Source organism: Callorhinus ursinus, unplaced genomic scaffold (assembly GCF_003265705.2).
Source record: "Callorhinus ursinus isolate GAN/ISIS: 27379988/994484 unplaced genomic scaffold, GSC_fseal_2.0 scaffold25, whole genome shotgun sequence".
In the NCBI taxonomy this organism is placed as follows: domain Eukaryota; kingdom Metazoa; phylum Chordata; class Mammalia; order Carnivora; family Otariidae; genus Callorhinus; species Callorhinus ursinus.
Window position 1 is genome coordinate 35,388,175 of NW_027397087.1, and position 13,992 is coordinate 35,402,166.

At 37.9% G+C, this 13,992-nt stretch overlaps 1 protein-coding gene across 5 annotated transcripts in view; it reads left to right on the plus strand.

The window, feature by feature from the left end:
- Positions 1–2,870, plus strand: part of LRRC49 (leucine rich repeat containing 49) — a 168,602-nt gene extending 165,732 nt beyond the window's left edge. For all 5 annotated transcript variants that reach the window (XM_025884467.2, XM_073877295.1, XM_073877296.1 and 2 more), the window contains one exon: positions 2,209–2,870. In XM_025884467.2, coding sequence (XP_025740252.1) covers positions 2,209–2,412 — 204 coding nt within the window. In that variant the 3' untranslated portion in view covers positions 2,413–2,870. The remainder of the gene's footprint in view (positions 1–2,208) is intronic.
- Positions 2,871–13,992: the final 11,122 nt, after the last annotated feature.

Genomic DNA, 13,992 nt, shown 5'->3' on the forward strand with positions numbered 1-13,992 from the left:
TCTCTCCCTCTTCCTCTCCTCCCCACTTTTAAACTAAATAAATAAATAACACAAAATTGTGTTTTAAGAAACTCAGCAATGTATAAAAGAGGCATTCACTAAATATGCTGTGTGCCTTCTATTTGTGTAAATGTATTGCACGTTGTAAAATATCGCTCGTTGGTCGCTTTAGATTCACACTTGTCTTTCTCCCTGGTAGTCCCTGTGTAGCCCAGATTTACTGAGTGTTAAAAGGGAACAGCTCTATGCTGTTCTCGTCAACAAGCTAACTTAGTGCAGGTGACTAAGTCCCAGACCATATTTCAGAGTTAAAGAAAGTTAGGTTCATCAGAGTAGTAGCCAGCTGGAACCACTTGTTATTTATCGCCCATCACAATCTGTACATTTTTTTATGCGAGGTCAACTCATGACCAGCTGTTTTTAGCACATGAACTAAATCAGGTCGGTATGTTGACCCCTGAATGGTGAGTGATTATTTAGAGAAATCTTGTATGTCATAAGAAAATTTCCAAAATATGCCTTTGTTGGGGAAAGTTAGTGACAATTGGGACTCATCATTAACTTACATTAATTAATCAAGAATCTAAAATATGTTTTGTTGTTTTAGAAATTGTAAAAATTTGGAAAAGGAAGAGAAATAGAAAAAAAGAGGAAAAAACTCATGGTTTCACAACTCAAAGGCAATCTTAATGATACTTCAGTATATTTTCTCCCAATAATTTTCTTTATACTTTTTCTAACTTTTTATGACAATTTCAAACATATAGCAAAGTTGAAAGAATTTTACAGTAAATGCCCGTACACCCAAACCTGGATTCTGCTATTAACTTTGTACTGTAGTGTCCTTGCTTTGTCCCATATCTATACATCTATTCATCATCAATCCACCTTATATTTTTTAATTCACTTCAAAGCAATTGCAGACATTAACATGCTTCTTCCTAAGTAATTCAACATGCGTATCGTTAATCAGAGTTCAATATTTGGTATAGTTCCTTCTTTTGGGGTAAAACTCATATACAATGATATACAAGTCTTAGGTGTATAACTGCTAAGTTTTGACGGATACATACATGTGTACAACCCAACCTCTACCAAAATTTTATTTTGTATTTTCATTTTTCCATTTAACATTGTAATGTGTTTTCCTTGTTATTACAAGTCTTTATAAGTATAATTTTAATGACAATATCTGTTGATATTTAAATTTAACTCTTTAATTCATCTTGAAATTATTTTGGTATTTTGACTTGAGTTGGAGGTTTCAATGGATTCTTTTCCGAGAAGTTAAACCTATTGTCTCATTGACATTTATTATTTCTTTCCTCCTTCATTGATGTGAATTGCTTTCTTATAATTCTGATTGTCTGATCTATTCCATTAATTTTTCCATATATATTATGGCACTTTTCATCATCATGCCTTGATCCTCCTCACAAGTATTAATAGCCAACATAAATGTTGAATTCTTCTATTGAACATTTGGTTTTGTTTCAACCTCTAGGGTGAAATGGGGGCCCAGTGCCTGAATAGCTTTAGGCCCAGAACTTCCCCTGTTGTGTTTTGGACCCAGATTTTTCATTTGTAGACTTCCAGACCCAGACGTTGAGTGAGAGCATTGTTTCTCTCAAGGCCAAGTTCTGGGTCCCAGGCTTATGTATGTTTCCTCTTCCTTCTTGTACACTTTTCCCCAACTTTGTCCAAATGGTCTAGGCTAATGAATCAGTGTAGTGCCATTAGTTTTCCTAACATACAGACTGAATTCAGAGTATGGTATTTCATGTATGTGTATGGATATTAACTAACCTTATACCAACTAAGATTGTCAGTATCAGTGCCCTGATACACATACCACTTGAAGCCACGAAGCCGTGCATTCATCTGTCTTGCGTCAGCTAAACTCCCTTAACTGAGAAAGGAGAAAGTCTACCAACAGGGAAATAGTAGTTATGATCCGGGTGATTCCAGTAAAGAAACATCTGCTAGCAGAGCTGTCTAATAGAGGTAGGAGTGGACTGGGAAGTAGAGAGCTCCTTGTTGCTGTCTTTACTCAAGCAAAGCTCTGTGTCAAGAGTGTCTAAGGAAAGTACTCCTGCTCTGAAGGGTGAAGCTCAGAACAGACACTTTCATGTTACTCTGGTTCAGCTAATTGTTCCTTTGGCTCTCGGATTAACTATGATTCAATGCAAAATTTTCTTTTTTTAACAGGAAATAAAGGAAAAAAAGAAATTCTGCAAGATGTATATGGAGGACCTTGTGAAGGAAGCCACGGAAATCAACATGAAAAACGAGGCTCTGCAGAAGCTTTGGCCGCAGATGTTCATTGAGCTTGTTAGGGACGCAGTCATAGAAATCCGCAATAAAAATTCCTACATGAAGCTTTGCCTACAGCAGATAACTGACCAAAAATAGAAATGGCTTTTAGTTACAGTTGATTTTAGCAGTTTTGTGTTTTTGAAGGTTGAAAACAAGTAGGTTAAACATGTTGAAACAACGCTATCCTACAAACTAGAAAGCCTAGCATCAAAGCACTATTGCCTACTGTTCCCGTAGTTAAAGATGAGGAAGGAAGGAGAGAGAGAGGGAAGGGAGGATTGACTTCCTATGTAAGCTGACCAAACAACCTCTGGGAACTAAGTGGCCCTGAGAGCTCACTGGGCGTTTGCACTGGCCCCGTGGCTCCAGCTCTCGCTTCGCCTGGCGCCCCTGCTCTAGCCCAAAGCACGGAGTACTTGCTCAGGTTTCAGCATGAGTGGCTTCTACCTACTTGCAGCTGGTAATTTCCACTTATTTGCCTTTTTATTTTATGTCATGATTTCAAAGCCAAAAATACTTTCTTTTTTATGAGTGAAGAATAAACTTATTAATAAATTAGTAAAAAAAAAAAAAGTGTGTTTGCCTCCTTCGTCCAGTCAGAAGTGTCATATTATTGTATGTTCTTCTCTAGCTGAGGGGGAGCCCTTCTCTTCACCTAAGTAGTAAGAAGCTCCATTCTTCCCGGGATGCATCCTCAGGGCACCACAGGGCGTCGTGGGGTCACTGTAGACAGAAAATATGAACCATGAGTACAGTGGAGGCAGGAAGAAAATGCTTTGTCTGAAGGGACCCCAAGTGAATGTAAAATGCAGTCACAAGTCAGTAAGTCTGCTTCTCTGAAAGGTGTTTCTGTTGTTAGCTGTTCGGGGCTCTGGCTTCAGGTAGGCGTGCATACCTGTGCCTCAAGGATTAGGGATTCGTGGGTGAAAGGTTCTCGTTTTTCTAATTCCCTTTGAAGATCAAAAAGGTAAATACGGCGCTAGCAGGGGTTTGTCCTAGTTCATGCTAGTGGGGAGGGTGTTTCGAGGCCATTAGCATAGCTGGAGATAATACAGCTTCAGTAAAACAAGCTTACAGGTCGGTAACTAGGAATTCTCCAACTTGCTCAGATTTCCCCTGGCAGCTCTCGGTAGCAGGGCCGCCAAGAGGTGGGACAATGAGAGTGGAAGTCATAGGACAACAAAGTCCTACAGAAATGCTTGGAAGGAAGCTAGGCAAGCTGCTTGTGCAGCTCAGAAGCTCCCCCAAGAAGGGGTGCTCCAGTTTTGATGGTTAACATAATGTTTTGGGAGGCGACCTTTTAAGTCATACTGTCCTGGGTTTGTATCTTGGTGCTTACGCTCCCAGTTCACTAGCTTGTGAGCCATCTGAACCACACCTGCCTCATAATACAACCTACCTTAAGTAGTGTCGTGAGGAGCAAATGAGATGATGCATTTAAAGTATTGATCACAAGGCCTGGCACACAGCGAACACCAGTAAATGAAGCTATTCTTCCAGAAACAGGTTGAACCACAGAAGTGGTGCTCCTGGACAGGAAGAGCTATGAGAGTTTCTTAATGATCCTTCAGCCTTTCGAAATTAAAACATGAAGCGTCTGTCACGTGGCTGGTAAAGGGTGATTTCTCTCTGGGTTTTCTTGTTTGTTATGGAAATGAGATCCCAGCTAGAGGGTGACCTTGAGAGGAGAGACAAAGATGTCTCGTTAATGGGCTTCCAGTAAATAGGAAAGGCCAGAACTTGTGATGCCTTGGGCGTGTGGAGAACTGGCTTGCTCCAAGTTTTGCAGGTGAATGGTCTGGCTGTTTAATCAGTCATTCTCTCTGGCTTCCTGAACGCTGTCTCTTCTCCCCTAGCCCTCCCATCCCCGATGCTACAGGCATCCGACCCTCATATTCACATGCATTCTTGGCGCTCCCGTTATCCTCGGAATTTGAGGAACTGTGGGTCAGCACTCAATGACCTGGCAGCAAGCCTCCAGGCACTGCTATAGCTCTACTCAGACCCAGTAATAGGGTTTCTGTCTTGTTCCTGAAACCAAGTCTTTTTATGCCCCAGCTCTAGTTACTTGGGCTCTCATCCCTTTGTACCTGAGCCCTCTCTTGCCTGACCCCACTATCCATAGTAGATGGATTTCTACTTGAATCCTTTCGACTAGTCCCAAACTCCCAATGGCTATGTTCTCCCATGTAATTCCTATCCCCTCCAACTCAACTTCCTCCCAATCCATTTTGCTTGCCGGAGTTCCTAGGTGTACATAATCCCCAGATGAAAGGACAAAGGGACCTGAGTCTACCGGGTGTGGAACTGAGTGAGGGTCCTATGTTGTTAGTGGTGATTCCTAGAACAACTTGTCCTCTCTACTTGGGGTTTCCCAGGGTCTTTAGGAAAGGAGAAGAGATGCACACCCCACAGTCTGAGACTATCTAGGTTAGTGTTTTAGTGAAGGATTGCTTTTTTCCAAAAGGAATCTCAAGCAGAAACAGACTATTATGGTTGCTTCAAAAGCAGAAAGGTCCAGGGGCACCTGGGTGGCTCAGTCGTTGAGCGTCTGCCTTCGGCTCAGGTCATGAACCCAGGGTCCTCGGATCGGGCCCCGCATCGGGCTCCCTGCTCCGCGGGAAGCCTGCTTCTCTCTCCCACTCCCCCTGCTTGTGTTCCCTCTCTCGTTGTGTCTCTCTCTGTCAAATAAATAAATAAAATCTTAAAAAAAAAAAAAAAGCAGAAAGGTCCAGTATCCCGCATTTGGAGAGACACTGCCCCCCCGTGTTCTGGTTCAGCAGTTAAATGGTTAAATATGCTGCTAGACCTAGGGATGGTTGCTAAGTGTGCCATCGGATCTGAGGCTAGTTAACTGCAATGCTCCCTGAGGATGGTGCTGGTATCAGCCTCCCCCACTCCTAAGCTGCACTCCACTGAAGGCCTAACCCATGAGCCAGCAAAGCCTTACCCTGCTTCCAAGCTATTCCTGAGCAGGGCAGGGGATCCACTAGGATTCATGTTTTCCTCCATTGATTAATAATAATCATCATCATAACAACAACTAAGATTGATTAATATCTTGTATTACTAAGCTCTTTACACACATTATCTCATTTAATCTCCCAGTGTGAGTATATGATCGTTAACGCCCATTTGAACATTTGAAAACAGGCACAGAGAGGCTGAATACCTCAACCACGGTTATTTCAAACAATACATAATAGACAGGACCTGCTTTCATAGCCACTGTTAGTTTTAAGGATCTGGCATCTGAATAAACTAAATGCAAGAGTGAAAAGAAAGAAAGGAAAGGAAGAAAATGAAGGAGAGAGGGTGGGAGGCAGGGAGGACAAAGGAACAAATGAAAGAAGCAGCTGGTTAGTCCGCAGGGCAAAATGCAAAACAATACAGAGAGACTGCTCAGGAAAGTACTAAGCTTAAATCTTGAAGAACAAAGGTTAGTTTTTGTAACCTGCTTTTCTGGGTCAGCTGGAGATGGAATGGGTGCTGTTGCCAAGAAGTTCAGAGCCAAGTTTGAAACTTGATCACAGCAACGGTGGTTAACCAGTATTGATGGAATATTTGTTAGCTTTGATCCTGATTTTCTACTTAATGTTTATGTTTTTCCGGCTCATTGTATGTGTCTTTTGTTGCAAACTACCTTGAACAATTTGTGGAAAGAGGGTAAGGACATAGAACTGATCTAAAGTACACTCAAAGCTCCAAAGAATAAATGACTCCTGTAGTCCTTGGGCAATAGGAGAGTTCGCAGTTTCTCTTCAGGAGACAATGAAACTTTATCCATCCTTTACGCCAGTCTCTCTTAAGCTTGATTGGGAGAGTTGACTCTTCTCTTTGTTTATCTTGAAATATTTCAGCATGCACAAATGCATGTAGAGTAGTAGTATCTCAAATAAATACCCTGTATCCACCACCGATCATAACAGATATTAATATTTTTCCACACTTGCTTCAGATTTTAAAAATAAAACATTGGAAGTAAAGATGGAGCCTCTGTGTACTTTGTGCTTTCCCTAGAGGTAACCACTATTCTGAACTTGAAGCTCCTTATTCATTCATGTTTTCATACCATTTGTATTTATGCATTTATGCACAGGGAGTTTATTGAGTAGGTTTTTAAATATTTTCAAATTTTATAGAAAGAGTAGCATGCAGTGTGTATTTTTCTGTGCCTTCTCTTTTCCCACTCAGTTTTCTGTTTCTGAGTAGGGCTACTCAGAAACGTAATTGATGGGAGTAACCTACTTTTTTTTTTTTTTTTTTTACTGCTGTTTGATATTCAGTTTATGGCTAATATGGGGTTTATATATCCATTTTCCTATTGGTGGGTATTGAGTGATTTCTAGTTTGTAACTATTACATGCAACCTTGAATATACTTGAATATATATGTTTTGAATATACATGTGAGTTTTGGGAGGTACATAATTACCAGTGGAATTTCTGGATCATAGGCACACACTCAACTGTATTAAATATTGTCAAATGGCTCTCTGAAGTGATTTATATCAGTTCACATTCCTATAGCAGAGAATCCAAGTTCCAGTTGTTCCACATACACAATGACAATTAGATTTTCATATTTGCAGTCTGATGTATTATGCGAAGGATGTGCGTACTTGAGGGTGGCCATTGTGCACATAAGAGATTGTTCAAGGGCTTCTTTAAAAGACGAAATTCGTGTACAGTGAAATGCACTTAAGAGTATAATTTGATTAATTTTGAAAGTGTAATCAACATCCCAATTAAGTTACAAAACATTTTAATCATATCAGAAAAATTCCTCTAGTCAGTCCTTGCCCTTCCCCAGGAGCAACTATTTTTCCTAATTTCTTTCACCACTGATTAATTTTCTCTATTCTAGAACTTCAAAAAATCTAACAATACAGCACTAACTTTTTTGTGTTGGCTGGTTTTGAGAATGACTCATATTGTTTCATGTATCAATACATGATTGATTATTTTTTATTACCTAGCATGAAGATACTACAGCGTGTTTATCCATTCTATTGGGTTGTTTCTAACTTAGGGTTATTACGAATAAGGACATTTTTTACACAAGTCTTTTTGTTCAGTGGACCTGAACATTTTAAAGGTTAACTTTATAAGGAGCTGCTATACATTTTACAAAGGAGTTGTATAATTTTATACTCCCTCCAGCAATGCATAGAGAGTTCCAACTGTTCCACAGATTTGCTAGCATTTGTTATTGTAAGACCTTTTTTTTTCATTTTTAGCTATTCTAGTGTGTCTTCTTCAGCCATCCTATTTATTTATTTTATTTTATTTTATTTTTCCTGATGTCTATTGATGTTGATCACATTTGTGTATGCTTTTTGGTCATTTATATATCTTCTTTTGTGAAGTAAATGTTCAGGTCTGGTACCCATTTTTAAAAATTTCGTGTTTGTCTCTTTATTATTGAATTATATGAGTTACTTACATGTTCTAGATATAATACTTCTGTTTTGAACTATGATAAAGTTCAGTTCATCAACTTTTTTATGGCAAGTGCTTTGTAATGTTCTTTCTGAAATAGTTTGCCTGATATTCTCAAATTTGCAAAGATATTCTCCTCTGCTTTTTTCTAGTAGCTTTATAGTTTTAGCTATTACATTCAGAAATATGGCCCTTCTTGAATTAATTTTTTGTGAATGCTGCAAAGCAATGGTCAAACTTCATTTTCTTTTCCATATGAGAACCCAGTTGTTCCAGCAGAGTTTGGGGCAGAATGCCTTTCCTCCATTGAATTGCCTTGGCAATTTGTTTTTGAGAATCAGTTGACTGCATATATGTGGTTCTCTTTCTAAACTTACATTCTTTTCCATTTTTCTATTCTTACATGAATACCACACTGTCATGATTACTGTTGCTCTGTAGTAAGCCTTGAAATCAGGTAACATAACTCCTTAAACTTTGTCCTTTTACAAAATTCTTTTAGCTAGTCTAGCCCTTTGCATTACCATATAAATTTTAGAATCAACTTGCCAATTTCTATAAAGAAAATGACTTTGGGGATTATTATTGGGATTGTATTGAATCAATAAATGAATTGGGGGAGATGGACATCTTAATATTGAATCTTCCAGTTCATAAATATGAGATATATCTTCATTTATTTAGATCATTTTTTCAGCAAAATTTTGTGGGTTTCGGTTTAAATTTTTTTCTGAAATAATTTTATTCCTGAGCATTTCATTTTTTTACATCTTAAAGGTATTTTAAATTCTCATTTCTAATTTTTTTGCTAATATATAGTAATACAATTTATTTTTATTTACAGTTGGTCCTCATTATTTGCAGATTCTGTATTTGCAAATTCATCTCCTTGCTAAAGTTTATTTGTAACCCCAAAATCAATACTCAAAGTGCTTTCATGTTCATTCACGGACATGAGCAGGATGGTGAAAAATTTGAGCCACCCAACATGACCTCCAGCTCAGGTCAAGGAAGGCAACATTCTTTTTTCAGTTGTCATAATGTAAACAAGTGTCCCTTTCATGGTATATTTATTGTCACCTTTGTTGCATTATTATGTTTTTTGAGGGTGACTTTGTTATTTAAAGTGCCCCTCAAGGATAGTGCTGAACTGCTTTCTCATGTTCTTAAGTACAAGAAGGTTGTGATGTGCCTCACAGGGAAAATAGTGTATTAGATAAGCTTCATTCAGGCGTGAGTTATAATCTGTTGGCCATGAGTTCAATGTTCACAAATCAACAATATATATCTTAAAAGATGTCTTTAAACAAAAACACATGTAAAACAAGGTTATATATTGATTGATTGATAAAAATTTGCTAAAAGGTTCACAGGAATCTAACCCATTTTCTTAAGGAGCAAATGTGCAGTATTCACCAATTCATTATTCTCAACAACTTTATAGAACATAAGTACGGTGAATAATGAGAATATGCTATATTGACCTCATATCTATGTTCTATGCTCTATTAGTTCTGACAGTTTCTTTTGTGGATTCCTTAGGATTTTCCACATGAAAAGGCAGTTAGTCTTACAATGTCATAACTTCCTTTCCGGTCTTTATACCCTTCATTTCTTTTTCTTGCTTTATTGCACAGTTTGGGACTCTCAGTTCAATGTTTTAACAGAAGTGGTACGAGTGTTTGTCATTGTTCCTAAGCTTACAGTAAAAGTGTTCAATATTTCACCATTATAAGGTTAGCTGTGGGTTTACATAGATAGCCTTTGTTATGCTGAGGAAATTCCCTTTTATTCTTCGTTTTCTGAAAGTTTTTATCATGAATTAACATTGACTTTTATCAAATATTGTTCAACATCTATTGAAATAATCATATGACTCTTTTCCTTCATTCTATTAGTCTTATTGATTACATTGATCGATTTCCTAATGTTAAACCTACCTTGCATTACTAGGATAATAGGACAATATTCTTTAACATATTGGTAGATTTTATTTGCTAGTATTTGTTTAAAGGTATTTGTGTCTATGTTTATTAAAGATAGTGGTCTGTGGGGCGCCTGGGTGGCTCAACCGGTTAAGCGGCTGCCTTTGGCTCAGGTCATGATCCCCGGGTCCTGGGATCGAGCCCCACATCAGGCTCCTTGCTCAGCAGAGAGCCTGCTTCTCCCTCTCCCTCTGCCTGCTGCTCCCCCTGCTTGTGCTCTCTATCTCTCTCTGTGTGTCAAATAAATCAAATCTTAAAAAAAAAAAAAAGATATTGGTCTGTAATATTTTTTCTGTTGCATCTTTTTCAGGGTTTGATATTAAGATTAAGCTGACCTCATAAAACAAGTGGGAAAGTGTTCCCCCCTACTCTATTTTCTGAAAGAAAAGAAGAACCATATCCTTTGAAATATATTATAAATTTCCTGGTGATTTATTCTTTGACTCAGAGGTTATTTAGAAGTGTGTTGTTCAGTTTCTAAGTATTTAGCCCCATTATGTGAGTAATACACCTTTTCATGTCCTGTTAGTATGTGTGTGATGTCACCAGTATCAACATCTGAAGTTTGGCTGACAGCTCCATCTTATTTCTGAAAGCTGACTTAACATCTGTATATATCAACTTAGGTCAAAATTCTTAAGCATGTTGTTCAAATCATCTATCTTTTCCTTTTTTTCCCTAAGCTTGGCCTATCAATTATTGAAAGATTCAAAATCTCCCGCTAAGATTGTAGATTTGTCTATTTCTCTTTGCGTTCTTTTATTTTTTGCTATACACATTTAAAGGCATGTTATTAGGTGCATACAAATTAAAAACTGACACATCTTACTGGTGAGATGATGTTTTTGACATTATGATGTAACTCTCTTACATATCTAGAAAAATTTTTTTGCCTCGAAATCCATTTTATTCAATATTAGCTTTCTTTTTATTAAGATTTGAATGAGATTTTTTATACTTTAATTTCAACCTTTCTGTATCCTTATGTTTTAGGTGGTGTGTTTCTTTTAAACAGCATGTAATTTATATTTCTATCCAATCCAACAATCTAGCCTTTTAAAAGGTAAATTTTGTTCATTTACATTTGCTATAATTATAAAACTAGCTGAGTTTAAATTAACCGCTTCAATTTGTGCTTTTACTTATTTCAACTATTCCATGTTTTATAATATTTTTTTCCTTTTCAATTGCTTCCCTTTGAGTTACTGGGCATTTTTTAACCATACATTTTCCCTGCATGGATTTAGAAGTTATATACTCTGTTTCTATTTTTTGAGTTATTTCCATAGAACTTACAACATATATAATATAAATATATTTGATATTTACATAATAGACAATGAGCTGAGAGCTAGGGGTAAAAGCATCACCAGTTCAATAATTTTCTGTAGACTTACTAATGTATGCACTGAACAGTCACACTTTTATTTTTCATCTATTCATGTCAAATCATTTCACATAATTCCATTTGCCCAGCATATTCATTTTCTTATCCTATATTTGCACTGGAATCAGCTCACTATTTAATTTGTTATTTGCTTTGATTTAATATGTTCACCATTATTCTTGACCTTCAGTAAGCCATTTTTGTGATTTGAAGCTAGATAAATCATAATAGAAATGACAAATATGCAAATTAAGGAAACTCACTCATTCGGTAGGTATTTACTGAGTACTTATGAGTATATGTTAGGCTGTGCTGTGGCTAGGTATGTGAAAGTAAGCAGTAATAGATGCCGCCTCATAAAATTTGTAGTCAAGGGGACAATAGAGTGTGAATGATGAGAAGCTACATTAGCTCAGAGGAATTATACTGACTCATTCTCAGCAGAAAACAACTGATCAGAACGTAGATAATCTTTAAGAATATAAAAATGAGAACATTTCTGTACATCTGTAAAATAATTAATATTATGTTTCAAATTTGTGGAATATATATAAAAACAAGTTTTAAAGTATTTTGACCTCTCTGAAACTACCACACTATCTGCAGGCCACTCCTTCAGACTGCAGGGGTTTACCAGTGGTCTAGAGAAAATGGTTTGAGAAATAAACACATAGTTGTGTTTTTTTAAATATTCCTCTCCAGCAGAATTTTGGCTGGTGGGATTGACTTTATTTACTTGCTCCAGGATGGGCCTTGATTGGCATAAACTGGTTAACATAGTTGCATGCTTCTTGCTACAGTCATTGTGTACTGAGTAAGGCCTAAGCCACACAACATATGGAATTTCTCTAGCATCAGTAACTGGCTTAAGTAGGACCAAACGGAGAGAAGGGCAGTTTTTGTTTTGTTTTGTTGATTTGTTTTGTTTTGTTTTGTTTTGAATGGTTGGGAACAAGACCCAACCTTTTTTTTTTTTTTTTTTCTTTTGCTCTCTCTTTTGCTCTGACTACAAGATGTAAAATGTGAAGTCTGGAGCTTCTGCAACAATTTAATACCATGAAAGAAACCAGCCACACCCAGAAGGGGAAAGCTGAGAAATTGAAGAGAAATGGAAAAGGAGTCCTGTTTAAACCGTGCTTGGAGGTTTCCCTACTGCTGAACTTTTTCTCTGTTGAGTGGAGGATGCCAAGGCTGGAGTCTGGAATGATCTGAAGGTTTATTCACTCATGTGTCTGGCGGTTGATGCTAGCTACTAACCATCCGCTGGATGTTACTCAGATACCCATATATGGCCTCTTCAAGTGGCTGATTGGGCTTCCTCATATCATGGGGGCTGGGTTCCAAGAGCAAGCATCCCAAGTTCTATCATGTTTTCTAACTTTGCTTAGAAGCCACATAGCGTTGCTTTCAGATCTGAGATCACATAAATTCAGCTCTGGACCAGTGGAGTATCAAAGTCATAATGTCAGAGAAACATGTAGAATGGGAAAAAATTTTGCAGCCATTTTGAAAACTATCAGTTGCCACACACAGCATGCTACTTTTCTCTAAGGCCTTGGATGTTTTGTAACATTTCCTTCTATCTTTTTCACCTGGCTAAACCATACTCAACCCCCTCTGGGTGAGGTGTCCCTATCAACATGCACACAGCACCTTGTACTTCTGTAATCGAGTTTATTTACAACTTACCTGCCTATGTCCTCCACCAGTCTGTGAGTTCCCTGGCCATGGTTGTCTTCAGTCTTCACTGCTGTATCTCCAGCATATATAGCAAAATACACAGATGAATCATAAAGCTTTGTCTAGGGCTTCATGTAGTAAATCAGTTTCATTTAAATTGGGTCCTCATTTTAGCAACAGCCCCCCGCTTCTGACTTTTAATCTCCTTACATCCCGCAGTTTTGAGCACTTTGTGCTGACACCACTATGCACCTTCCAGATGCGAAGTTTAGACTTTTATAAGCCAGGCAGCAAAGAACATTCTGAGCTACCTCATGGTGGCTTTGCTTGGCAGCCAACTGTTCAGTCTTATAAGCATCACCATGTGTGCACAGCAGAGTGAGTGGAAAAAGGAAAAAAATGTAAGTCTAATACTAGTGATAAGAAGTGAAACCCCACGGCTACCACAACAGAGTCAAAGATGGAAACGATTAAGCATGATGAAAATGCCATAAAGAACAAGAAAAGGACAACATGTAAAGAACCTATACAAAATTCTGAAAACATATCATCAAAGATGGAATCTAAAAGGCAGGGCATTACTATGGATTTTATAATTTTTTAAAGCTTTCTGGGAATGAATATCCCTCATCATATATAACTTCTCCTGTTGAACTTCTGCTGTTCTAAGGAGACTTATAGGGACATAGTCTGCGTTAAAAGAGTGGACCACCTATCCTAAATAATATGTGAAGGTCATAGTTAGATTACACCAACTCTGCAGGTTGTGTTTAACAGTGTATCCAGGCTGAGATCTGATGTTGAATATGGTGACAGCAGGATATGTGATATGGAGGGAGACTTGAGGACTTGATATATCTGTGCCTGACATAAGCAGGCAAGATACCTTCGAAGAAATAAGCAAAGACCTACTGATATCACTCTGGGAAACATTTCTCAAAGAATGGCATGAGAATGTCAACATCAGAATCACATGTGGGAATCTTACAATTCAGATGCCTGCCCTCATCCCCTTTATTTGGACCAAATCCCGGCAGGTGGATCCCAGCATTTTTAACAGGCTCCCAGATGACTCTTGTTCATAAAAAATTCTGGGAGTAATGCTTTGGTAGATGCTGACATTGGGGCCATGCATCCCTTGGCCTCTTCCTGCGGCCCACTCCAGCCCCATCACCATGAGAAA